The 26,655-nt window shown below is 48.4% G+C and overlaps 1 protein-coding gene across 4 annotated transcripts in view; it reads left to right on the plus strand.

Annotated features, from left to right (window-relative positions):
• Hecw2 (HECT, C2 and WW domain containing E3 ubiquitin protein ligase 2) overlaps positions 1-26,655 on the plus strand; it is a 302,139-nt gene that overhangs the window by 193,296 nt on the left and 82,188 nt on the right. For all 4 annotated transcript variants that reach the window (XM_026788844.1, XM_005366360.2, XM_026788845.1 and 1 more), the window contains 10 exons: positions 282-357; positions 4,175-4,344; positions 5,463-5,605; positions 9,616-9,716; positions 10,112-11,500; positions 12,995-13,090; positions 14,407-14,557; positions 15,185-15,288; positions 15,920-16,044; positions 23,928-24,113. In XM_026788844.1, coding sequence (XP_026644645.1) covers positions 282-357; positions 4,175-4,344; positions 5,463-5,605; positions 9,616-9,716; positions 10,112-11,500; positions 12,995-13,090; positions 14,407-14,557; positions 15,185-15,288; positions 15,920-16,044; positions 23,928-24,113 — 2,541 coding nt within the window. The remainder of the gene's footprint in view (positions 1-281; positions 358-4,174; positions 4,345-5,462; positions 5,606-9,615; positions 9,717-10,111; positions 11,501-12,994; positions 13,091-14,406; positions 14,558-15,184; positions 15,289-15,919; positions 16,045-23,927; positions 24,114-26,655) is intronic.

The raw sequence follows: 26,655 nt of genomic DNA on the forward strand, positions 1-26,655 counted from the left end.
GGGGTAAGGAAGGGAGGGGGAGAGAGAGAGAAAAAGAGAAAGAAAAGAAAGAATTCAAAGTTCACATTTTTTAAATGGGGCAAAGACCAACTTTAAATATAAACCTTTGATCCTGTATTTTGGAATCTTTATTTGCATATCTAGGATTTGAAATTTTGAAGACGTGTACTGCAATGCATTTTGATATAAAAAAAATCATTGTATATCCAAACACATGAATTTCCCTGGACCATTGATAGCGTGATCCTCGTATGAAATTTCACACCCGTTTTTCTCCTCAGATGGGGGCGGAAGGCATGGAAGGCGGTGCTTCCGGAAGTCTGCACTCTCGGAAGCTCGTCAGCTTCACGTTGTCAGGTAAGTGTCTGGGTGTGGCCTCCAGTCTGAAGACGCTCAGCATCAGTGGAAGGCATGGTTGTTTCTTTGTCCAGTGACATAGATGGCCTGTAAACCATGTTATTTTGAGTTCTTCTGCTCAGACTTCTGGAAAGTCATGTATGTATTTGACCATGATAAGATTAGGTGATGATTATGTTCAGAAAGTGCTCTCTCTCTCTTTTTTATTTTTTTAGCATGAAAAAGGACTTTGTGAGTATGTGAGGTTGTTGTCAGTGTGTGTAAATGGTTAAATAACTCTGCCAAGGAGCTTTGGGGATTTGAAACCACATGAGCTTACTTTATCTAGAGAAAGAAAAAGTTGGAAGTATAAACGTGAAAGGCAGGCCTTTTTCTGTGAGGGTTACACACAAAGCAGATGACTGTTTTCATGAAATTAAAAAAAAATATTAATAAGTAAAAAGATACTGGTTTCCTGTTTGGTAAAGTACCCCTCACCCCCCGGCTGACTGAGCTGAAACCAGCATTAAAATGACTGGAGCTTACTGCCAAAAGGAAAGTTGTTTTGATGAAACCTCAGCTTACACAAATTGACATTTTGGGGAAAAAAAGAAGCAGACACGTGCATGTACGTGTGCACTGGGCTGCAACAGGAAAAGATGAAATTTATTTTGTACGTGGAGCACTGTCCGAAAAAGGTTTGAAAGCCACTGACCTAGTGAGAATGAATTGGCGACTCTAGAGCCAAGCATGCGCTAAGAAAGCCGGTGCTTGGATTGGAGTTTTCAAAGAGACAAGGGGACGATTGGATGATAACTTATACAAAGTCTGAAGGTCTACAGTTTATCCAGCTCTGTTAAAAAAAAAAAAAGAATCAGTCTGTCTGAGATTTAACTGAGATTCTGTTTTCTGTGCTGAAAGAGTGTGAATGAGCATCAGTCTCTAAAGGCGACCCTTGGTGTCAGCCACCCACCTCCACACGCTGTGATGGTCCCATCAGGACCAAGCTGGCCATCAGCCACCCACCTCCACAAGCTGTGATGGTCCCATCAGGACCAGGCTGGCCATCATCTTCTTTAGTTTCATTTGGTGTCATCCTTTTTGCTTCCTGTGGGGTGGTTAATTTGAAGGTCTCCTTTCCTTCCTTCAGCTTCCTGGCGAATCTCAGACCTTGTAACCTGGTGGCTTATGGTTTAGATCGGGCCCGTGTATCTATTTTTCTTGGGAACCTTTGGGATTTTTAAAGTATCGATCCGGGTAATCAGAAGATAATTTAAAGCCCCATTGTCTGGCGTTTGCCCTCAAACCGATTCCTGCTGATGATTGACTGCTCCTGCTTTAGACCTGGGAAGTTGTAGGGAGTTATAGACCCTGAAGCCCTTGTGGCAATTGGGAATAATTAGCCACCCCCAGTGATGGTTCGCTATGCTCTGTTGACTTCCTGGTTTAGAGCTATTGAACTATGTGTCTGGCTGATGTATATCACTTCAAACATGGCAGTCACATATCGATTTTGGCTTCAGAGGGAATGCTGTTAACTCAGTGTAGGAGAATTGCTACCCGGAAAGTAAGTAATTGCGTCTTCCTGAAAATAAGAAACAAGTTCTAGGACATCGATGACTCCATCTTTAACTGTTTTGGTCACATCCCAGCACTGTTCCCACGGAAGCTGGCTGCCTGCGGTGTGTTTGTCCTCTTCCAGATAGACGTTTGCCGCACGTACCGAGACGTGTAAAAATCACAGGAGGGGAAAAAATGGATTCTATGATGTTGATTCTAAAACAATTAGCACTGCTGGAGGCTGACAGTGGGTAACATATTTATCTGAAAGGTTGATGGGCTGGAATGGCTTCCTGTAAATGTTCTATGCTTGATTATCGAAGGAGAAGCAAGGAAGAAGCCCAGAGACCTGAACTCTACAGCCTCGGCCAAAACTGTGTCTTGATTCGTGTTTTAAGTCTTAGCCAAGTAAGGCTGAAACTAGGATATCTGGCGTGGGTGCTCTGTGGGTTCGAGTTCTTCTTTGGTCTGCTGTGTGATGCGGAGTTTGTGAACAGGGAAACAAGGAAAATAAGGAGAAGCAGGAACAGAGAGAAGAGAAGGGGCTGGATCAGCAGAGTGCAAGTAATTGGCCATTTATCACTGTGTTGATGAAGATGCGTTCATCTGTGCAGTGTGTCAGTGCGGAGGAGTTGGCATCAAGGTTATCTAGCTCTGACATCTTTTATCACGATGACTGTAATCTGCCGGCAGGATGCGTCTGTGTTCGGAGGGATGTTTGTGAATGAATTGGCCCCGTCAGACTCTGTGGCAGCTGTTTCTGGCCACATTACTCCTCAATGACTTCAAGGAAATCCCCTGCTTGGGAGTGAACTCAATATCTAGAGGCTGTCAATCTGTCTTGAGTCGGAGGCAGGGATCTTCAAGAAGGGCAAGAAAATTAATGTGTGAGCTGTGTTTTCTTCTCGAGGCTGCTTTACGCCGACAGAGCAAAACACGCAGTTGGTTGAGTGAAAATCTGCACTTAGTAAAGACCGGATAGTCTATGAAGTATCGAACGTGGGCTCACTGGGATGATGACAGCAGCTTCACAGAGGGCCTGACTCAACCCTCCCTTGTCCCTTCCCTCTCCTGCTAACTTCTAGGTCAGCCATCAATCTCCATCTCATGCAGCGCTGTTAGCGTGGGTCCTTACAGTTGACCGTCTCCCTGTTTGCTGATGTATTATCCATCCCTTCCCCTGCCGGCTGAGACCTTAGACAGCCCTGGTCTGTTTTCATCCCATGACTCTAGGCTATGCGTTCTTGTGTCCCAGCCCATCTCTTCCGAAGAGTGAGCTCTGGGGATACATAAAACCCAAGCCAGGGAAAGGGTGTCCCTGTGCACAACTGCTGTCCAAGCTAGCGTGGTCCAGACCTCCAGGTTGATCTGAGCCACATACAAACGCAGGCTTGTTCATAGCTTTCAAGATGGTTTTAGCTGCAGAGCTGCATGCATGACGCTGATAGTCTCAGGAAGGTGCTGTGGGCCCGGCTACGCCAGCATTAGGTCTGGACATGCGTGCGCCTGTTCAGCTGACAATCTAAACGTCTCCTCACTGAGACCGTTTCAGTGATGACTTCTGGCAGCTCATGTCACGTAAAACATATCGTGAGAATACGGTAAGTTGTAAGGTATTCCCTGAACATTTAAATTACTTTATAGGTGATGGGAAAACAAGTGAAGAATTGTTCAAAATAATGGCACTCGCGTGTTAGAGTTCTTAGGGAAGATGCATGACTTTTAGGGTGTATCACAAAGGAATGTGGGCTTTAAATTTTGATCTCAAGTTAGACTTGCTTCAGACTTACACTTAGATACATACATGCATACATATATAGTGTAGGTATTTGTGATTTTTAGATATGTGGGTCTTTTTATGAAAGAACATATTTTTATAAACTGATTACTGAGAGTTTCTGTTTAGAGATTACCTTCCACTGTGGCTGGCCAGTCACACCGCACCCTGAAGAAGATGGTGGGGACCCACAGACATGGGGACTCTAAGGGTTCCAGATGTAGGGGCATGAGGTCACGAAAAGGGGCTGGCTTTATTTTTGCCACCTGGGAGATCCTCCTGCCGGCTTCCTGCCGTGACCCTCTCATTATCTGTGTGACACAGAGTGACTGGCTGTCGCTGCGTCACTGGCCCCTTGCTGGTTAGGGCTTTGGGTTCATTAAGAAGGCCTGAGTCTCATGCTAACTGGGATGTCTGGCTCCTTCCTCCTCTCTTCTGTGCTTTTCCCTTCCCTACTGCCTGTCTCCTCTCCCCGCTTCTCCCGACCCCCTTTCTTTAAAGATCTCAGGGCAGTTGGGCTCAAGAAAGGGATGTTCTTCAATCCCGACCCTTATCTTAAGATGTCCATTCAGCCAGGGAAGAAGAGCAGTTTCCCTACGTGCGCCCACCACGGGCAGGAGAGAAGGTCCACCATCATCAGCAACACCACCAATCCCATTTGGCACAGAGAGGTAAGACGGACCGGGGGTTGGGGGGCGGAGTGTCTTCTGCCTGACGGTACTTGAGAGGCAGGCTCATCTTTTCTCTCTGCACTCTGTATAGCCTTGAGTTGTTGATGGGCTTGGGCAAGGCGGCTGCAGACGTCCGGTTTTGTTGAAGGAGGCACACTGCCCATGAGCTACTTCCTTCCTGTTAGGGCCACGTAGGCGCCAAGAGCGGCGAAGGGTTCACTCTCTGGTACAATTTCGTGGGATGCTGAAGGCTTAATGATCAAAATAGATGCCTTGATATTTTAAAAACTAATGCAAAAAGTTCATGAGGAGCTAAACCTACGACAGTTTCCTCAAGAACGGGAGAGTTACAGTATTATTCCCTGGCAGAGCCCAGCAGGGCTGGGACAAAGTGGGAAAGACTGCCTTCTAGTTAAGTTTTCTATCTTTTTGGACTAGCACATAGTTCACTCACATTAAAGTTTCTCTCTATGGGCTTTTAGCAAATGCTCTTTATGAGTTCAGATCTTTGCTGGGTGAGCCACTCAGGAAGTGGGCACCCCTGTGAAGGCAGATGGCTTTGTTAGAGTCCCTCAGGGCTTCCCTGTGCTGCCCATTCCACACAGGAAGCCCCTCCTCCTGAGCCGTCTTGGGTTTGTTTGAGTGACAGGTCGTTGCTTATGCTTTTTGTACTTCTACAACACCGGCTCTCCCAGTGGCAAACGACTCTATGACTCTTTAAAGTCACGGCACCCCACCTCCTGTGTCTTGAAGCCTAAAAAATAGGAAGTATTTTTCAGGGTGAGCTCTAGAAGGCCCCGTGGTAGCTACAAAAATCAAAACAAGAGTACTCTTCCTGTCACTCATCGGACTTTTTACACCGCCCAACACAAAGCCAAGGCTACCACCCGGATGGCCAAGTGTATCAAGGACGTCTGTTGTCATTCGGATTTTAAACTTGTGTTTTAAGAATTCTTGTGTCCCTTCCGGTGGTTCCTCAGCGAGAACAGGAGTTACAGAAGCCGGGAGTGTGGCCTCTGAGTGCCATTCGGGTCCCAAGGCTAGCAGTGTCTGTCTGTAAGACGAGAAAAGGTTCCACGTGTCTTCTCAGCCAGCGTGTGGTCTGTTTCTGGTTTCAGAAATACTCCTTCTTTGCACTTCTAACCGATGTCTTAGAAATCGAAATCAAAGACAAATTTGCCAAGAGCCGCCCCATCATCAAGCGTTTCCTGGGGAAGCTGACCATTCCGGTGCAGAGGCTGCTGGAGCGTCAAGCCATCGGGTAACGGGCTTTCACTGTGGGGGACCTGGAGCTCAGTCTGTGCTGGGGCAGCCAGACTAGCGCTGGACAGTCCTGGGGTGTGTCTCGATGAGAAGAACTGGGACATATCTCTTTAAAAAAAAAAAAAGAAGTGTCCCTATGTTCAATTACGTGTATGGGACTCAAAATACCCAGTTTTAACGGCACACTTTCTGGTGGTATCAATCCCCTCTCTAAGATTCGCCCAGTTAGCCATCGGTGACAAACCTCATAGTGTTCAGTCCATGTGGGGGCGTGTTGAAATCTCGCTACAACCCCCTTCATCGGGCATCATATCACCATCATGTTACCCTGCTGAATTCCATCCATGGAGCCCACCTTTGTTCCTGAGGCACAGAAACAAACTGATCTGGGGCTTTCGTTTTAGTTTTTATTTTCATTTTATTTTTTTGTTGTTGTTCCCGGGAGCTGTCCAAAGTAAAGAGATGCAGCATGCCCTCGCCCATTGTCCAGTGTGTACTTTTACGTCACGGGTACTAGCAACGCCAACACTAGAAGTACCCTACGATAGCGCGGCGAGAGCGTTGTGTGTGTCATTTTGCACACACACAACCTTTTGAACACACAGTAGTTGTGGCAGCAGGAGCGCCTAGGGCGAGTCCCTTGGGCGAGCACCGTCCTGGTAGCGGTAGTGAAGAGATGCTGGGTTTGCACCGTCAGCCCTTGGACTAGCACATGGATTTGCCCACGGAGCCTTGGCGGCTCCAAGAGGCACGTGATGCCATGCCAGCTGTCCCGGAGAGGAGGCATCTGAGGCTGGCAGGCCAGTGGTAGAGCTGAGATTTGGGGGCTCGAGACCCTCTGTTCTCTGAAACACCTTGAGTGCTGGTTGCGATTGTTGCTGTGGAAACCCAGCCCCGCGCGTCCTCTACAGTCTGCTTGGGTTTCCGTTTCCTCTTCTGAGAGCAATTGGCCCTCTAGCCCTTCAAACGTGAGGCTCAGAGGTCCTCACGAATTCTGATCCGCTTGGCTGGAAGATGTGAACGTTGTGTTTGGACAGGCCACACAAAGTAGAGATAATACAAATTTCTAGAAGCCTGGTTTATCTGATAAAAGCTGAGACACGGCAGTGATTTTTTTTTTTAAGGAAAATAATTATAGCTTCTAGAAGACACATTTTGAGAGCTTTCCAAATTGTTTTAACACATATCAACAGTGAAAGATGATGACAAGGTTAAACTACAATGAATCTAATACCTTTCTCATTCATGTAATAATATATATGTATCAACTCTGTGTACTGACAGCAAGAATGATCAAGGGAGAGCTAAATCTCATCAGTCCCCAAACTGCCATGAACTCTCTCGTGCTTGAGTGAGTCTTCCCAAGAGCGGAACACCCACCGGGTCAACAGACCCAGTTCTGTGTCTAGTGGAAGTAACGTCCAAACTGCATTCAGGAAGTATCAGAACTGAGGTGTTTCTCCGAGCACGGGTTATAAGCATTGCCGTCACACTAGAGACGTCCATATTTCTAACCTGATGGCTGTTTTTTTTAAAGATTTATTTATTTATTTATTACGTATACAACATTCTGCCTCGATGTATGCCCGCACGCCAGAGCAGGGCGCCGGATCTCAGTACAGATGGTTGTGAGCCACCATGTGGTTGCTGGGAATTGAACTCAGGACCTCCGGAAGAGCAGTCAGTGCTCTTAACCTCTGAGCCATCTCTCCAGCCCCTGATGGCTGTTTTCTATCCAGTTGTTTGAGTACCTATTTGGTGAACTGTGGCTATCGGAAATAGTTGAAAATGTTCAGGGTACGGCTATGTGGCTTAAGCCACACTCCCGATTTGTTTTTAAGGCATCTGTTTCAATGTGGCATTTTTCATGGCATGGCTGACTTCTCCCTGAAACACTTGCCGTGGCCCCATGCTCATCAGTTCCTCCATCAGTGAGAAAATGCCTCGGGCACCTAGGGAAAGTCTTTAGTGTTTATTTTTACAATAATAGTAACGTATAGCATATGCTGCATAGTGATATATATCACAGCAGGAGGCAGGCTGAGTCGGAGTAGGAGGGGACAAGCCCAGGAGGAGGACCACGTCCCCAGACTGGCACTATGTACAGTAGCGCACTCTCCACGGAGAGTCTGCGGCCTCGGGGGCTTTGGTGCAGAACAGGTGAGCTGAGGGGACTTGGCTCAGTTAAACTTCTTCCAAGTAAAGGTTCTTGCTCAGCAGTTGGTAAAGATGTGTACATTAAGCGCCTATTAAATGTCAAGAGCTACGTTGGGTATTAGCAATGAGAGAGTCGCCGAAACAGATGGGCACAGTCCCTACTCGGCTCTTACAAAGCGCTCCCTCTCTCCCCTGTCTGTCGCTTCTGCGAGTCTTCCGTCATCAGGGTCATTATTTCTTGGCAGAAGAAGGGAGGAGCCATCAGTCTCTTTTAGCAAGGAAATGGTGGCCTTATTAGGGAATTGAAAGTCAGAAGAGATGGAAGAAAAACCGGGACGTGGGGACAGGGCATAGCACTTGTGCTGGGTGCACACACGAGTGTGCAAGCACCCTTGTGCACACGTGTGTGTGTGTGTGTGTGTGTGTGTGTGTGTTCTCTAAATGCAGGAATACCAGACTGCAGTGGTGGGGGGAGCAGAGAGAGGCGTCCCTGTTGTTAGGCAGAGTTTAGCAGTCCTGCGGTTCTGTTACACGTTCTAGTGCAGTTCGGGAAGAGAGTATTGATAGCTGCGTTATGTCCCGGTATCCCGCAAGAAGGAATGGCAGGAAGAGGAACTCCACCCAAAGCAGCCCCGAATCGCAGACCGTGAAGTGAATTTGTGCTATCAGGGGCTTCTGCCATAGGATAATATATGACTCCCCCCGGGTCGGTGCTCAAGGAGCTTCCTAGCTAGAAAGCAGGGCTGACGCTTCCTGCCCAGTGGCCAGGGGGTAACGAACAGCATATCCCTAGAGAGCTCAGCAGTGTGTGCCTGTCACTCAGTGAACACTCCGCACGGGGAAAGCAAGATGTTAGATAGCAGCCATGGAGGACAAGAAACATGACGTCATGGATGAAATGCCTAAGAACTTGACTATGAATTCAGGTGAATTATCAATTGGTAAATGCTTTTTTTTTTTTTTAATTCTTAAGAGATATTCACACCCTGGTGGGGTGGCGCACACCTTTAATTCTAGAGGCAGAGGCAGGTGGATCTCTGTGAGTTCAGGGCCAGTGGAGGACAGAGCGAGTGCCAGGACAGTCTCCAGGCCTACACAGAGAAACCTTGTCTCGAAAGAAACAAGATTAAGAATGTGTTCATCTATGTAGGTAGGTTGACGCCACAATGCTAGCTAGAAGCTCTCTGATGTCCAGTGCTGCAGACGCGTCTCCTTCCAGAACGGCCAGTAGAGGGCAGTGTGAGCGCAGAAATAGTGTGATTTCATGAGCCTTTTGGTTGGTCTCTAAGTCTATCATCACTTGGCTAGCAGTTGCTTGCATCTGAATCTGGGAAATAGACATGGGCTTGAAATAGCTGGATAATTCCATCTTTAGGAAAGCCAGCAGCCTAAGGCAAGCCAGAGAATAAGCGGTCCAGCTATGGTCCCCTCTAGCACCAGACATGGGATGGATGTGGTCCCCACTCATTGCAGAACTGCTTGTTAGAACCTGAGACTCAGTGGGAGGCCAGGTGCCCTGAGATCAAGAGCCAGCAGCTTCATTCCTTATTTTGTTGGTGAGGAAGGGGAGGTGGGCACCTCTCCTGCTCACCCAGTTGGGGCAGTCGTCTGGGAGTGACCTGGTTTTGTGTTTTCATATCGCTCTTTCCCCTTTGCTGTGTCCTATCACAAGGCTTTCCTGTGTCCCCGGGTCACTCGTGCAAATGAATAACAACACATCAGGTCGCACTGTGCTCGAGCCTGTATTTACTTAAAACTCTGAAGGTTCCAGGGGCCGTCTGTGGGGCATGGGGTGGCCTGTGGGAGGAAAGCAAAGGCACAGCCAGGCTGAATGGCTTTCTCCTCCTGCAGTGATCAAATGCTCAGCTACAGCCTCGGCCGAAGGCTCCCAGCGGACCACGTGAGTGGCTACCTCCAGTTTAAAGTAGAAGTCACATCCTCTGTCCACGAAGGTGAGGTGCCTGCGCAAACACGTAAGCGCGTGCCGCGTTCGCTCAGATGATAGCTAGCATGTGAGCAGGACAGTTTCATGTCCGGTGCCAAAACTGAAATGGCTTCCCAGTGATTGCCTGTCGTCTTTCAGAGTGCTTAGGAAAGTTTCTTTAGCAAAGACGGGCCCCCAGAGAGCTTTGTTTGCACTCTGAAGCTAGGCTGAAGTTTCTTGCAGGAGAGAGAGCATCTACAGCTCCTACCCCAAACTTTCTTCAGGACTAGTGAACCGGAGCAGCCAGCGGATGCTGCCCCGGGGTCGCGTGGAATGACAGAGCTTAGCAAGCTGGTTAGTGTCAGTGCAATAGATTTCTCTGTCTTCTTCCTCCTGCTCACCAACGCTGCTCTTCCCGCCCAGATGCATCTCCCGAAGCTGTTGGCACCATCCTCGGAGTCAACACTGTTAACGGAGACCTGGGCAGCCCTTCTGATGACGAAGATCTGCCCGGGAGCCATCACGACAGCACCGTTTGTGCTAATGGACCAGTGTCTGAGGACAGTGCCGCCGATGGGACCCCCAAGCATTCTTTCCGGACTAGCTCTACTCTGGAGATGGACACAGAGGACTTAATCTCTACTTCCTCAAGGACCTCACCTCCCAGAGGCCGCCAGGATTCCCTTAACGATTACTTAGATGCTATCGAACACAACGGCCCCTCCAGGCCAGGGGCTTCTACCTCCTCCTCCGAGCGGACCATAGGCGCCTCTCCCAAACTGAGGAGTAGTTTCCCCACTGACACAAGACTCAATGCGATGCTCCACATAGACTCGGATGAAGAAGACCATGAGTTCCAGCAAGATCTAGGCTACCCGTCTTCCTTGGAGGAGGAAGGGGGCTTGGTCATGTTCAGTAGAGCATCCAGAAGTGATGCGGGGAGCCTGGCATCTCAGACCAAGCCAGAGGAGGAAAACCCCGTTGAGAACGAGGATGCCTCTGTTCACGAAGTCGCTTCCTTGGAAGAGAGGCCGGAGAACCTTCCAGAGGTTGCCGATGGCTCCTTGCCCTCAAGTTCAGCCCCTGATGACAACGAAGCCAGCCTAGAGCCCCATCCCAGTGCTGACCAGGGCGGCGCTGAATTGTCAGGCTCTCAAGACGCCGATCAGACCCCGAGTGGTGCGGACACGGGAGCCTCTGACACGTCTGGAGGGAGCCGCAGAGCTGCCAGTGAGACCGAGTCCCTGGACCAGGGATCCGAACCTTCCCAGGTGTCCTCGGAGACAGAACCCAGTGACCCTGCCAGGACAGAGAGCGTCAGTGAGGCCAGCACCCGGCCCGAGGGGGAAAGCGACCTGGAAGGTGCTGACAGCTCGTGCAACGACAGTGTGACCACACAGCTGTCCTCGGTGGACACACGGTGCTCATCTCTGGAGAGTGCGCGATACCCAGAAACCCCAGCCTTTTCTTCCCAAGAGGAGGAAGAGGGGGCCTGTGCAGCTGAGCCCACCAGCAGCGGCCCAGCAGAGGGGTCGCAGGAGTCCATCTGCACTCCGGGCTCCTTACCTGCTGTGCAGGTGCCCAATGGAGGAGAAGAGGAAGGGCCAGGGGCTGAGGCTGCCGCTTTATCTGAGCAGGGGGAGCTGGGGGAGGTCTGGCAGAGGAGGGAGAGTCTGGAGGGAGCTGCTGCTGCTGCTGCTGCTGCTGCTCCTGATGCTGCCACTGAGAGCCAGCCCCAGGAAGATGGGGATGCTGGGGACAGCCAAGGTGCCTGCGAAGGGGCCGCTGCCCAGGAGGAGGGCGCCACCGGAGGTAGGAAAAAGAAGACAGCATGACTCTTGGCTTAAGCATAGCTGTTCAAAAATAAATTCTAAAGTTTCCCTCCCTGTAAAGGATAATGCAGCTTGCACGTGTAGGTGAGTGGACAGGCAGAATCCTCACCTGGGGCTCAGGCATTAGCAAATGGATTAAGAAGGGGAAGAGGTAGCCTGGGCTGGGCAGTGGTGGTGCACGCCTTTTATCCGAGCACACAGGAGGCAGAGGCAGGCGGATCTTTGGGAGTTCTTCGAGGCCAGCCTGGTCTACAAGAGCAAGTTCCAGGACAGGCTCCAAAGCTACAGAGAAACCCTGTCTCGGAAAAACGAAGAAAAAATAAAGGGGGGGGGGTGGTGGTGGAAGCAGGTTACAAGTTATAGATACCTGAAGCCCTCCTGTGTATTAGGCCTTCCAGTCCAGATCGTGGAGGCAGACCCAGGCTTCACTGCTCCCATAACCGGGGGAGAAGACATGGTTTTTGTGCCCAAAGACCTCCCTCAGTTCCAATTCAGTCTTTTTAAAACCTGGATCCCCTATTGCTGCCGTAAGAGGCCTGGCACACAGCAGTCTTCAGTCTTCAATAAGATACAGAATCGGTCTCTGCCTTAATGTAATGCGTGGGGGTTATCAAAAGTCCCTCTTTCTTAAAGTCCCGGGACAGACGCTGTGGGCTCTGCATCAAAACTTGGTCCAAGAAAGATCAGCTGTGTTGAGTGGTCATGCCAATGCGTGAAGATGGAGAGCAGGGGCAAGCATGTTCAGACATAAAATCTTCCCTGAATCCCAAGAGTGATTTATTTAAAATGCTCTAGAGAGGGACAGTAAGAAAGAGAAGGGACGGTTTTATGTACCCAAGTAGCAAAGACTCAGGTCGGAATCATTCCTTTTCTTTTGGAGTGGGGGCTGGTGCTGTGGCCTTGAGGATCCGTGCCAGGCAAGCACTGTGTGAAAGACGTTCACCCCAGTCCTGGGAATTGTTTTCTTATTGTGTGATTTATTTTTTTCTGCCTAAGTTATCATGTTCTCTCCCTCCGACTCCTATTTTGCTTTCCGTCAACTTATGGTCACTTTGTGGCCCTGTTAGTACGTGAGCAAATTAAAGGCAGGGAGGGGCCGTGAAAGAGGCACGCTGGGGACATTTCTCTTGGGTCACCTCTTCTGAGCCCCTACATCCATGCGGAAAGAGATAAAGAGAGCGTGAGAACAACCTTGGGGTTGATCTTCAGTTGTTTGTTTACTTGCTTTTTATTGAGACAGAGTCTTGCTGTGTGGCCCAGGCTAGCCTAAAACTCGCCATCCTCCTGCCTCAATCGACTGGGTCCTGGGATTACATATATGGAATCGCAACACATCTCTCCTAGATGTGTGTTTCTCGTGTGTGTGTGTGTGAGAGAGCGTGCATGCACACGTGTGCATAGAGAGACCTATTTTGAGGCAAAAAGGAAAGCAAATCCCTGGGCAACTCGAGTAACTCTTGACTTTTAATCCTAGGTTCACAAGCCAATGGCCACCAGCCATTGCGGTCACTGCCTTCAGTGCGTCAGGATGTCAGCCGGTACCAGAGGGTGGACGAGGCTCTCCCACCAAGTGAGCAACTCTTCGCTAAGGGCTTAGCCTACCTGCAGTGCACAGGCAGATCCATCCCATGGGTCCTGGAGGAGAAGGTGTCTGGGAGATGACCAAGTGGCTGTGATCTGGGATGCCCTGACCGGTCACTCCTCCCTGGTGCTATTCTAAATGAGAGGGCAGCCAGGAAAAGCGAACGTCGCTATGTAAATGCTGTAATTGGGGGAGCAGATCCTCATATTTCAGCCGTTAGTTGGCTAAGTAATTTTTAAGATTGTTCTACACAGTAGCACGATTTTAGTGAGTGGGCAAAACGGGGTTGCTCTCGTGAGAATCTCCCCCTGGAATGTACTGGCTTTTCGTCTCTTCCGTCGGTTTAAATTATTAAGCACAAGGATCTGAGTTTTTTCCTTCAGGATATACAGGGCATGTTATTAATTTCAGAAATTAGCCTGTAGTTTATTTTTTTTTGGGGGGGGATGTAATCATAGTATGAGGCTATAAACAGAGTTTCATTCTTCTACTTCCAGAAGACACTGAGCCCTTGAGTTGGGGGTTGAGGACTAGGGGTGTGGGAGAAATGGCTCACAGCCTAAGTTGCACTCACCTACTCCTAATCAGCACAAAATGTGAACTCTGTTTACATTTGTGAGAGCAGATCACAGCGCGGCTGAGCACGTGGCTCTGTCAGGTGCCCTGTTGGAGAAGCAGCTGGACAGATGCCCCTCACGGTGTGTGGTTTCCTCTCTTTTCCACCCTCCTCGCGGGTCTCTACCCACGTGGGCCTTCCTGTTGGACCTTCCCATGCTTTCAAATATGGGGCGGGGCGTGAAGAGAGCCAGCTACTCTCCATCCAAAACCTACATTTTTCACTATTGTGTCTGAATATACGCATGGATATTTCTGCTAAGCTAGGAGAGGAGGGGGAAGGGCGCAGGTGGAGAAGAAGAAAAAAAAAAGATGAAATCTGGGCGAAAAGTAAACACCGATACCATTTTTGATGTGAAACTATCAAAAAACGATACCGCCTGCATTTGAAAACAGGTGCTTACAGGTAAAGAGGGCCGAAGGCGAGCAACATGAAAAGATGCTTTAGATTTAGAAATTCTTTAAGGGTTCTTATATCCTCCATGCCTCGGAGACTTAATAACCAGTAACGACAGCTTTCCAAGTGGACTAGGGAGGCACGCCGGGCTACGCAGTGAGGTGTGTGTTATTAGCCACAAATTACAGCGTGCGCGGGAGGGAAAACTTGCGCTGAGCTTAATGAGCCGTCTTCCTGGCCCAGCTCCTCCTCCCCCCTCCTCATCTCTCTCGGTGTCCTTCCTGCCCTTTAGACTGGGAGGCACGCATTGACAGCCACGGCAGGATCTTCTACGTGGACCATGTGAACAGAACCACGACGTGGCAGCGGCCCACCGCTCCCCCAGCCCCCCAGGTCCTGCAGAGATCCAACTCCATCCAGCAGATGGAACAGCTGAACCGGCGGTGAGCATGCCCCTGATACTCTCTCGCTGCTCTGTCTCGTGGTTGGGCTTTTCCCTGGTGTGCAGAGGAGAAGACTCGGCTGCTTTCAGCTTTGATGTCCCTGCCACAGAGCTGTGCGTGTCATAGACTGCATAGGATTCCTCCTGGGGGGAAAGAAAACAAAACATAAACGCACATACGTGCATTGTTGGGGAAGTACAAAGAAAATAACCCTAGTAATTCCTATGATGCTTTGGATTTTAGTAAGGCAAACATACACAATGGGGATTTGAAGCCAAACATCCCTTGCCATGTACTCTTAACGCACCTAACATTTTCAAAGCAGTCAGGCCTTCTCTGTCAAAAGCTAATTGTCGTAGGACATCAACCTGGTTTTTTCCTTCCTTACAGATAGGTTTCCTTTGGTTAAGGGACAGAGTTGTTTTAAGTTTTATTAATTTGTCAGGAAGATGGTCTATAAAGATGGGAGGGCGGAGCTTCAATGCGGTGTCATTTACTTAAGCAAGAGAGCTTCCTGAGGTGGAGGACAGGAGCCTGGGACCCAGCACTTGAAGTGGAGAGGCCGGAACTTTGGGTTCTAGGGCAACTTCCAGCGGCTGGAATGTAACTCCAGGTTCATGTTTTCAGTTATCAGAGCATCCGGAGAACCATGACGAATGAGAGGCCTGAGGAAAACGCCAGTTCTATCGACGGGGCAGGGGAGGAAGCTGACTTCCACCAGGCCAGCGCAGGTAAGAGAGGGCCTTTAGCCGCAACCCCGTAGATGGAGAAAAAGAACAAGGAATTCTAAGAAATGATCTGTTCTTTCGGAGAATTCCTGTTCTTCTGTAGATATAAGAAAACTTGAAAAACAAAATAAAATATTCAACAGAAGTCTTTCCCGATACTAAACCTTTATGAGTTCTGAGGAAAGGATCACAAAGCCAAACAGATTGCAAACCGCCGTAGCCTCTGAATGTGTGTCAAAGTGGAACCAGAGTGTGGCCATCTTCAGAAAGCTACGGATGCATTACCACATTGATAACTAGAAATGAGAGCCAGTGTATTGTAGTGCCATTAAGAATCGTCTGGTTGCCGGGCGATGGTGGCGGCACGCCTTTAATCCCAGCACTCGGGAGGCAGAGGCAGGCGGATCTCTGTGAGTTTGAGGCCAGCCTGGTCTACAGAGCTAGTTCCAGGACAGGCTCCAAAGCTACAGAGAAACCCTGTCTCGAAAAACCAAAAAAAAAAAAAAAAAAGAATCGTCTGGTTTACACGTGAATTCTTTGGCAAATAAAAATCTCGTGTTTAGGGAGTGAAAGTCCTAGCAATGGATGTAAGCACCATTGTTTGGTCCTGAAAGCCTATGTGATCTCTGCTTAGATTTCCGCCGGGAGAGCGTCCTGCCCCACTCTACCTCCAGATCCAGGCTCACGCTGCTGCTGCAGTCCCCCCCTGTGAAGTTCCTCATCAGCCCAGAGTTCTTCACAGTGCTGCATTCCAACCCTGTGAGTAACAAACCCGGGAGGAACCCGCTGGAAAGGACCACGGGGCCCGAAAACAATGGCGCCCCTCACTCGTGACCTGCCACACACACCCCCCCCCCCCCCCCCCCCCCCCCCCCCCCCCCCCGCTCGTGACCCCCCCCCACTCATGACCTCCACTCGTGACCCCTGCTCGTGTCCTCTGCTCTTGACGACGCCCCCCCCCCCGCTCGTGTCCTCCCGCTCGGGACCCCCTCCCGCTCGGGACCCCTTCCCGCTCGGGACCCCCTCTCCGATGCTGGGACCCGTCGGAGTAGCTCCCCAGTGCTTGGTGTGTTTTGAATGCCGCGCTGGTTGAGTAATTTGCGCTTAAAACCACCACTGCCTGGTCTATGTAACAGACATCCAAAATCAAACAAAGGCAAAACCCTTTAGAACGGACAGGCTGATAAATAGTAAGAGTTCATCTCCCACCGTCTTGGGGGCTGTGAAGTCCAGGATCCTTCTGGCTGACCTGGAGTCGGGTGCTGTCCTGCTGACATGGCTCATGGGTTGCACCCTCCTGAAAAGGTGTGAGAGCTGCCTTTGGTTCTGCTTTGAGGAGGGCGGGGGCACTAATTCTACTCGGGAGGATCCTCAGGTAACCGCTGAGTTACCTCCTGCTGTCATCCTATTGGTGATTAGGTTTCCGCAAATGAATTGGGATGGGGGTTGGCACGGGGTGGGGGGAATCACATCCAGTCAAACCCTATAGTAGGGTCATTCCATCAGACTCCGAGGGTTGAGGGAACAGCTTTGCCGAAGATGTTAATTGGAGAAAGGCTGTCTTAACTGTTTATGGAAGTCAGCTGGGTAGAACCCATTCCTCAGGGTGTGAGCCGAGAGGAGCCTCAACTGGAGAAGGACCCAGAAGGAGAAGAAGCAACCGAAAGTTGGCAAGATTTGGTGGGTTCGAAGCTGACGATTAGACCGCGAAAGTTGGTCCTGAAGAGTGAGGATCTCACATTAATAACTGATAATTAATAACAGGGAAGTTAGAAGGGAAGGGGAAATCTTGCATGTGGCAGAACAAATCAAACGTCTTAGGAAAATCAGACTTAACCAAAGGAAAAGACGACGCTGGCGTAGTACTAGTACCGGAGGTGTCTGTGGAGTACTTTCTGAGTACCTGTTTACTGATATTCACGTGTTTCTTCCTAACTTCATAAGTATGTGCATTTGCTCATCACAATATCCTGGTTTACAGGTTTGTCTGGGAACGAAAATGGCTTGAGTGGAGAGAGAGCATAGGTAGCAAGGTCTTCGCAGCTTGCACGAGGACTTAGGCTTTCGCACCTTTACCAACTTTCTATTCATTCCCTGGTATATACTAGGGGATGAATAACATTGCAGGTTTTTTTTTTGTGAAGATTATGCAGAAGGGATGTGTGAGAACAGGTGTGTAATAGAGGGTGTGTAACTCCACCGGGAAGGCACAGGGAAGGGGGTCACGGATGGGAATGTATTTGCAAAGGGTTCTGCAGGCCGAACGAGAGCTTGTCCTACGGACACAGACATCAAGAGCAGTGTAGCTAGAAGGAGCAGTTTGTCAAGTAAAATCGTGGTCATTGCTAGAGACGATCACGGACGCTGGGCCAGCAGTACCATGGTGTAGCGCTGCTATGGAGACAGGGCACAGGGAAGTCAGACTTGAACCCAAGCTTGTGTGTGGCAGGAGTCTGGGAGACGACGGTTTTCTACAAAGAGGGATAGACCAACATTTAGAATTGTCACAAGACACAAACTCTCCTGCTGTAGAGAGAAGCGCTTTGGCTTAGAATCAGATAATACGAGCTTTTATTTGTTTATTTTTATTTTTGTTTATTTGTTTTATTTGTTTGTTTATTCATTCTGTCTGTTCGTTAAATCCCTGTGATTTCCCTAGAGTTGGTGGTGGACAAGACAGGCAGAGTGCCTGGAGGGCTTGAAGGATGCCTTGTTGATTGCTACCTGTGGGCCTGTGCTCTGGAGAGGCTGCCAAACAATGAATCAAGCCCTGCTTCTCATTTCCCATTTTTGGCAGCGTGAACGCTATCCCCCACTGAGTTCAGATGCTAGGGACATCATTCAGTGGGGCTCCTGACGTCTCTGTCCGGGCTGGTCTTTGCTATAAGCTCTCCGTCTCTGTGGTGTCATAACCAGTTGATGAGCTGTGGTGTAAACCTGTGGTTTTTCATTTGGTCGGCTTTTTCAGATAAAGGCAATGTGTTGATTCCTTGTAGATTCTGCTCCGACAGAGCTGCAGTGAGCCCCGGGGATCTGTGTGGTCATTCAAAGGAATGGAGTAAACGTACGTTCACTGCCTTCCTCACAGCTGTGGTCTGTAGGCACTGGATGCCGACTGTAGCCGCTTAGCCCAGGCTTTCCTGCAGTCGCTTGGTGTCTGGTGCTAACTCACTCTCTCTCTCTCTTACCCTCTAATTCTCTCTCTTTCTTTCTCTCTCTATGTCTTTCTCTCTTTCTCTCTCTCTCTAATTCTCTCTTTCTCTCTCTCTAACTCTCTCTCTCTAATTCTCTAACTCTCTTTCTTTAACTCTCTCTCTCTTCCTTCCTTCCATACTTGGGTGCAATTTTATAATTCCTTTCTCTGAACAGCCCATCTGGAGTTATAAATACTCTTCCCTAGAGACTTCACGTTTGGTTTTTGGCTTTGTTTTTTTTTTTTTCCTACCCAAACTGGTTTAGAAGATGCGCATGTCCATTTCAATTCTGCAGGTTAAGAAATCCTGTTTTCTGACTTATATTTGGCATGAACCGAAGTAGCTGTCATTTTCCTTATTCAGGTCTTGAGCTCCGGGATGAATAGGAACAACCTCTGTGAAGCGAGAGAGATGCTGTTTTTCCTTATTTGGAGATTGGTAGAAAATATTATGAAGTAAACTTTCCTGAATTATTTTAAATCTACTTTTTATTTTGTTGCTTTTTGATTGAATTCTTTTAGCTCCTAGATATTTCAGTAAATCCTTTATGTTATTGTAAATAGCATTCAAAAGAAGTGTTGGCATTTGAAATTCTCCTTGTTCTCTCTATTAAAACAATTTGAAGAAATGAATTCATGTTGAAAGATGAGCATGAAACACATACTGCACGGAGCAGCGATTTGCATGATAAATGCATGCTGGAGAGTAAACCTAAGCAAATATCATCCAGTCGCCACTACTGAAAACTGACCTGTTTTCCTGCTTTTGATAACTTTTAGGTGGTTTTACTGCCCTCTGCTGGTTAGGATCAGACTTTTTGCAAATTGCCTCCAAACTAACCCAAGATTTAGTTCCTAGTGCCCACTCTTTGTAGTTGAGATGCCTGTGTTTGTCTAACTTATGTTACAGGGAAGTACACTTAATTATATGTAACAGAATTATATTTTCAACGTACATGCTAAAAATTACTACCCTGACTTTTTAATAAGCTTTAGGAATGCATTCATTCAATTATCTGAATTCCTTAGGACTTAATAAAGAAAGATACTATTTTAAATAATACTTTATTTATAAATAATGTCTTAAACATTCTCTTAGAAACAAGGGTTTCTGCTGTTGCACAGTGGATGGGCTGATAGGTTGCAGGTATTTCTGCTGATGAAAGAAAGTTTCCCTCCCTAGTATCCTTTAACTAGGTGAAAAAAACTTATTGATTAATTTGATTTTAAATAGTTTAATAACAGTATTAACACAGACGATAGCAAGCAGGATTGTTTCCATATACTAGATGGCCTACTTTGGAACCGGTATTTCCTGCTTTTGTTAATCATAGTTTTTATTTAAGTGAGTGATATACAACATCGCTGGTATTTGCCCCAAGAGGCATTTGCTATTACGTCAGGGATGCTGTTTTCCAAATCCGATTTAAAATACCCATTCTTGATGAAGAGTCTCTGAATAAAAGGTGTTCATTAGTCGTGTATTTAGTGGTATTTTTGAAACTGACAGAATTAGGCGAGACTAGAACCAGACATGGAGGAGCTTGGGCCACCACCACACTAAAGAAGACCTTCAGCATCGAATCTAGGGTTCGATGGTCACTCACAGTTGCTAAGAACTGAGTGTTTCCTATTTTGCCGTCTTCCTTTGAACTCCTTTCGATGTTTTTCACTTCTAAAACCTCTAACACTTAGCCGAGGGAGACACATTTGAGCTCCAGATTTAACAGAATTCTGCCAAGGAAGCTGTTGACTCGGCCACTGAATATTGATTTCAGGAAGATGGACGACATGGAAGGGGAAGGCTGGGAAAGGCTCAACAGGGTGCTGACTTCCCATCAAGGGAAGCCCTGACATTCGGTCGGTCAGATATTATTTAAAAGTGCCTCATATCCCATTCACGATCTCCTGCTCATTCCACCTCACTGGAATCCACGACCAGACCTCCAGTGAGCTCATCCTGCCTGGGACCATGAGGCTGTGGCGTGAACTAAGCAACGTTCCCTCTTCCCTGGCTTGCTGTTGTTTTGGACAAGAAAGCCGATCCATTTACCTAGCTAGAACCACTCACCGCAATGCGGAAATGACAAGCCAGCCCTCTTTTCTCTTAAAGCAAGGCCTCACCCCACGCTCCAGCTCCACCGAGACAAGACGCACCCTTCCAGTCTGAACTCACCTGCTGGGTGTCTCTTGACTGGCCTGGCCTTGTCCTTAGCTCCGCTAGGTCTGCCAGTTTGTTTCCCCAGCCCTGTGACCTTTGTTATTCCAACCCGATTTTCTGTGGCCCTGTCCTGCACCATCCTCCTGCTTTTGACTGCAGAGTTCCGTAACCCCAGGCTTTCACGGGGCAGAACTGTGGGTAGTTAATGACAGGTTAGGAGACCCTTGGGCTAATAGAAAGTGGGCTGCTGGCCCATGGGCTTCAAAGGCTAAGAGTAGAAAAGTTTTACTGCTCCATTTGTCTGTTTTGACCCTAGCTAGATTGGGATAGCCCCCCAGATAGTCTTTTAATTACATGTGCCCTGTATTCTCTAATGACCTTCTCAAAGCAGCTTTACATCTTCTTTCTCCTGGTTTTAGACCTTAGTATGTTATTACTCCTCACGGCTGAGCAAACAGAGGCAAATGAGATTAAGAGCCTCTGTAGCTGTGACAACAGGATTCTGTGTAAACTGGAGCATACATATTCTTTTTAAACTTTATGTGTTTGCGTAGACAGAGCACACTATACATCATGCGTGTATACATATATACACACAGTACGGCGTATGTGTTGCATGCTTACATATATGTCTGCTCAAAAATTCTTCCCCGATGAAAAGGGAACAGCTTGGAGAGCTGTTTGCTTCAGCCCCTGATAGTCACGGTGATGTTTTTCAGACTTTGGCAAGGCTATGATTCTAAAGGTTGTTTACTGCTTACGAATGGGAAAAGAATACTTCTTACTCTTAATTTGCTTTGCTAGGCGCTTTTTTTTCCAAGATCAGTCCCACCTGGCACAGTGTCTCCCTGAGTCGGGAAGAGGAAGATAAAAGGATATCATTAATTATAAGACCTGGGTAGGATTTCCCACGCTGGAGGAGCTGTCCATTCACCGGGAATTGCACCAAGCCCGAGGCTGGCAAGGGTTCCTGACCCTGACTGCCACGTCCTGCTCTACTGGAGTTGGGCTGCCTCTCTTTAGCAGACAGGAGGGACGGGTTTGCTGCTCTGGATTAGGAAGCACTGTGTCCAGTCTCCTTGGCTACACCCACTTAGAACAATGGCCAGCGCACCATCTCTTCAGCACGGTCAGCGTGCAAGCGTTTGTCCCCAGAGAGGCTTGTTACACAGAATGACCCGAAAGTTCTTTGTCATCGCCGCACAGACTGGTGTGGTCTCGGGCACTGAAACTTGTCGTGGCTGCGTGAGGACACGTGAGGAACACAGAGCCAGCACAGGAAGCAAGCGCCTGCTGATGATGGCAGTGAAAACCTCAAGTCGGGCTAACCACAGGATAAACGATTTGCTAGCCCAAGTTTCTCTCTGGCAACCTCCAACTTATTTTGTTAGACCACCCCCTGTCTTCATAGAATCATTTTCCCATGCTCTCATGTTCCCTGATCTCCTGCCTGCTTTGCAGTCCTGAGGCTCTGGACCACACAAAGCCTCCAGCCATCAAAAACAGTTCGCCTTTAGACTGGCAAGTTGGAATGCCTCACGGTATTTAAGACTCTGGTTTAAGGAACTAAGATCTGAGATTGGTTTATTATAGCTGATCACCTTCCTTCCCTTGTCCCTCCCTCCTTCCTTCTATTATATGTATTGATAGGTTTTGCTTCACATTTAAAATATTTTTCCCTATCTATGAGAGGGCGCTAATAAGAACCCTTTTTTTGTTACACACCAGGCACAGGAACTATCAAATGCCAGTGAGTTAAGCTAACTAAGCTGTGTTTTCATTCCAAGTAAGATTACCAGAATTCTCATGATCCCAACACACTCACAAGCCAGGCTGGGAATGTTCCCACTTCCCGTGCTTACCACACCAAAGAGAAGAGAGCTCCGTGGGGCTTCACAGTGAGCCATAAAATGTGTGAGCTGGATGTGACTACTCCGGAGGACCCTGGGGAGACTGTTGTGTCACATCTTTTGTACTGATAGCTACGTAGTGCTGACACAGACAGATGGAAAATGGTCATTCCGTTGGCACTGTGTCCAGGTACTCTGAGGTCTGCGCAAGTTACTTTGGGCTAAGACTGAAAGAAATAACAAAGCCCATGAAAAGACCTCAGACTCCACCAATCCTAGTACCTCTGCGATGCTGAAAAGCAGGGCACTCAGGAGTCCTTTCACTGTAGCGGTGAAGAATAGAATTCCAGGGTGGATGATTGATAGCCTGGTCGGCTTCCTGGGTACCAACTTTCCTAGTGACTCAGGAGCACAGATCCCTTTCCGCTGTGAAGTAAGCGGATTAGCTCACGCGTCTGCTGAAGAACCAAGGTGTGGGCAGTCTGAGACACAGGCAGGTTTCGCAATCTTTGATAATGAGTGTAAATAGTAGTGTTTATAACCAGATAATCTTTTTGGTTCGGGTGTGGCGGTAGAGTGCTATTTTATTAAACTTGTGTTTTAATCAATGCAGCTGTGTGTGTGGACAAGGGGGTGGGTGGGGACCACCAAAACAAGACAAAACAGTGAGGGATGGTCTCCAAGGTGTTCTAACTACACCCTGGCTCCCTAAGCATCTGCTCCCACCCACCCAGGAGAGTGCAGGATTTCAGATGAGTGTCTCTGTCTGCTGTGGTCTCCATGGACATGATTGACGGAAGAGCAACTCACCTTGTTAGTGTGTTTCTGATATCCAAATATATAGTAAGCATTTTCCAAACAGCGCGACCCTTAACTCCATGCTTCTACACTGTCTGACCCTCTGAGCCAGGGACCTGCTCCAAAGCTGGAGGAAGAGCAGACTCTTGGGGTTCACTGTCGGGTGGTATGTTTATCCCCAACATCATACACTTGCGATTGTGTGTTTTCTTAAGACCAACCCTAGGATCTAATGTCCTATGCTTATTCTCAGAAAGCTAAAAACAAGGTTGGGCAGTGGTGGCGCACACCTCTAATCCCAGCACTAGGGAGGTAAAGGCAGGTAGATCTCTGTGAGTTCAAGGCCAGCCTGGTCTACAGAGGGAATTTGAGGATAAAAACCAAATGGGCTGGGAGGGGGAAGCAGAAGTAAGGAGAAAAAGAAAACTAGAAACCAGTCATGAAGGGCCTCTCTTTCTACAGTTTCTGTGTGTGCCAAGTCAGTTTGCTCCTTTGGCTGTTTCCATATGTGGGTTTGGGGTGACGCAGAAGCCTGTGTTCATGTTTTCCACACCATCAAAGGACCCGATATCTGCCGTGCGGTGATTCCCAGGCCCGTGCAGGCGGACAGCCTAACGGTTGTTTGTCGTCTTCCCTCTAGAGTGCCTACCGTATGTTTACAAACAACACGTGTCTGAAGCACATGATCACCAAAGTCCGGCGGGACACCCACCACTTCGAACGCTATCAGCATAACCGGGACCTCGTGGGCTTCCTCAACATGTTTGCAAACAAGCAGCTGGAGCTACCGAGGGGCTGGGAGATGAAGCATGACCATCAGGGCAAGGTAACCTGAGCCGCTGGGTGGCTGCGGCTGCTCTTGGGGTTTCCCTCGACTTTTGCGGGGACAAACATCCCATCTCCTCGTTCAGTGCAAACCTGCCCAGGCAGCCTGTTGCTGCAAGAGGCATGGGTTTGGTGTCCATGTTTCTTTCCCTGGACCTTCTTCTGTCTGTGCTTTCTTACCGTTTTCTGCCGACTAGAGAAAAGAAGCCTGACAACACTTACTTACCCTCCTGTGTGGTGTGACTTGTGTTGTAAACAGGAGACTAAAGCATGGTCGTGTGATTTAGAATCAGTGAGCCATTGTGCAAGTCGCTGGCCAAGCCTGAGCCTCAGTTACAACTCAGAGCCCTGGCCTGGCTGCACCTTGAACAACTCCCTAGTTTATGACGAGAAGCACATGAAGACCAGAGTGATGACGTCTTCCTGTGCAGACGGCCAGCCAGAAAGCCCAGTTTTAATCGGGACGTTGGACGTGAGTGACGAGTCCCAATGAGAAAGTTGCTTTTGTTTGAAGGTGTTCCTCTAGTGACCCTTTTTTTATTGGACGTTTGCTTGATGCCCCCTGTGAACCGTGCACTGTCTAAGGTCTTGATAGGTCGTAGGGGCTTCTCACGTCACGCACGGTGAAGCACCTTAAACATGAGATGTTCCCGAGCCAAAGCATCCCCAAGACAGGCAATGGCTAAACTGTGCTGGGGCCCAGATCATCTGGTTCCACGAACCGTGCTCTTGACTGCAATATTATAGTCTCTAGATTTTGTATAATGAACCCCGGTTTCTCTTTCTATATATGAAGTATGGGTGTATGACACTTACAAAGAGGACTATAATGGCTTGTTATTTAAAGTACGTAACAATGAGAGTCATTTTTTTTTTTTTTTTGCAAAGCCAGGCTTTGAGCACCCTTACCAAGCAGTTAAGCCTTTCACTTCAGAGGCATGCCCTTTGAAGAAAAGAGAGAGGCAAGAGACAAGTAAAGAAACTGTTTGCCCAGAGGTGATTAATACCACGTTGTAGGCTGAAGCCAGAGTCTGTGGAAAGATGGGAACGGGTGGCGTTCTGTACAGGTGTTTGGGGAAGTCTTCGTGGTAGATAGAGAAGCACGAAAGGACATGGGGTGTGAACTCACTCCCTGGGGAAGAGCGTTCAAGGTAAACGGGGCCGGTAAAGTTTGCCATACAAGCTGCTTTCCCGGAAGTGCCTTCTACAACCTCAATTTCCGCTCCCAGCCATCTTCTCCCAGAGCCCCTTGCAGTCAAAGCATTTGTTTTAGTGAGAGGAGGAACTCGGACTCACGGGAACTACTGACTTGATCCCTACAGGGCTGATTGACAAGTTCTCTCGTTCCCGAACAAGGGTTTAGTAGGGTCAGGCATGAGTTTAGAGGCCATCAAGGCAATGATCTGCGATTATGGCCCTGGATCACAGGTCCAGTGGCAGTGAGTCAGAAGCATGACAGTCTGACTAGGAAGACAGAAGCAGGGACACCGGGGAGGACGTGGCATCGCTGCAGCTAAGTCTGCATCAATCGGTTGAAACGATGCCCAGCAACTGCATAGACTGACCTGGACCCCATAATTAGGGCCAAGGGTGAAGGCTCACACCTGTAATCTCATCCCTTGCAAGGCTGAGCAGGATTGACATGGCTTAGAGGCTAGCCTGGGCTACACAGTCAGCTCAAGACAAGCCTAGGGTATGTAACATGAAGGGCCAGGCCTCCTTGTTTGGGTTTTTGTCCTACCCGGTACCCCACAACTGTTTAGCCGCAAAGAAAATCACACATAGGTCTCTATAAATTATAAGCTGATTGGCCCATTAGCTCTAGCCTCTCATTGGCTAACTCTCATATCTTGATTAACCCATTTTTCTGGTCTATGATAGCCATGTGGCTCAGTACCTTTTATTTTTTCAGTGGGGCAGATCACATCCTGCTGCTTCAGTGGTCTGGGCAGGAGTGGGAAGAATCAGCTTCCTCCTTCCCAGAATTCTCCTGTTCTCATTACATCATTTCTACGTCCTGTCTGGTTTTCCCACCTGTATTTCCTGCCTGGCCAATCAGCATTTATTTAAAACATGATTGACAGAATACAGACAATTCTCCCGCACCAAGGGTACATAGCAAGACCCTGTCTCAAAAAAACAGAATGTCACATTTCATGAGCGATAGGCTTGGGTGTTCAATGTTCCCTTTCCCTGAGTCTCACTCTTGAGAGGGTGGATGGCTGTCTTCCTCAATTATTGTGCCGACAACAAAGACTTGTCAGGGGAGGTCCTCATCTGCCTGATGATATGGTTATTAATGTGCCCCAGCTTCCTGAGCAGAAGATCCCCCCATGAGGTTTCTTCTGTGTGTCTGGGTCACGCCCCTTTCTCCCAGTACACTCATGGAGAAACGTCTCAAACCAGTGAATGAACGTGACATCACCTGTGGTCCCCTAGCATCATCTTCCCTCCGAGTGAAGCAAGATGCTCTTGGGCTCACTCTCCTGATGCCACCCCTCCCATCTGCTCTCTCGCTAGATATAGCTCTTTCCATCGGGCCC

Source organism: Microtus ochrogaster, unplaced genomic scaffold, assembly GCF_000317375.1.
Source record: "Microtus ochrogaster isolate Prairie Vole_2 unplaced genomic scaffold, MicOch1.0 UNK8, whole genome shotgun sequence".
In the NCBI taxonomy this organism is placed as follows: domain Eukaryota; kingdom Metazoa; phylum Chordata; class Mammalia; order Rodentia; family Cricetidae; genus Microtus; species Microtus ochrogaster.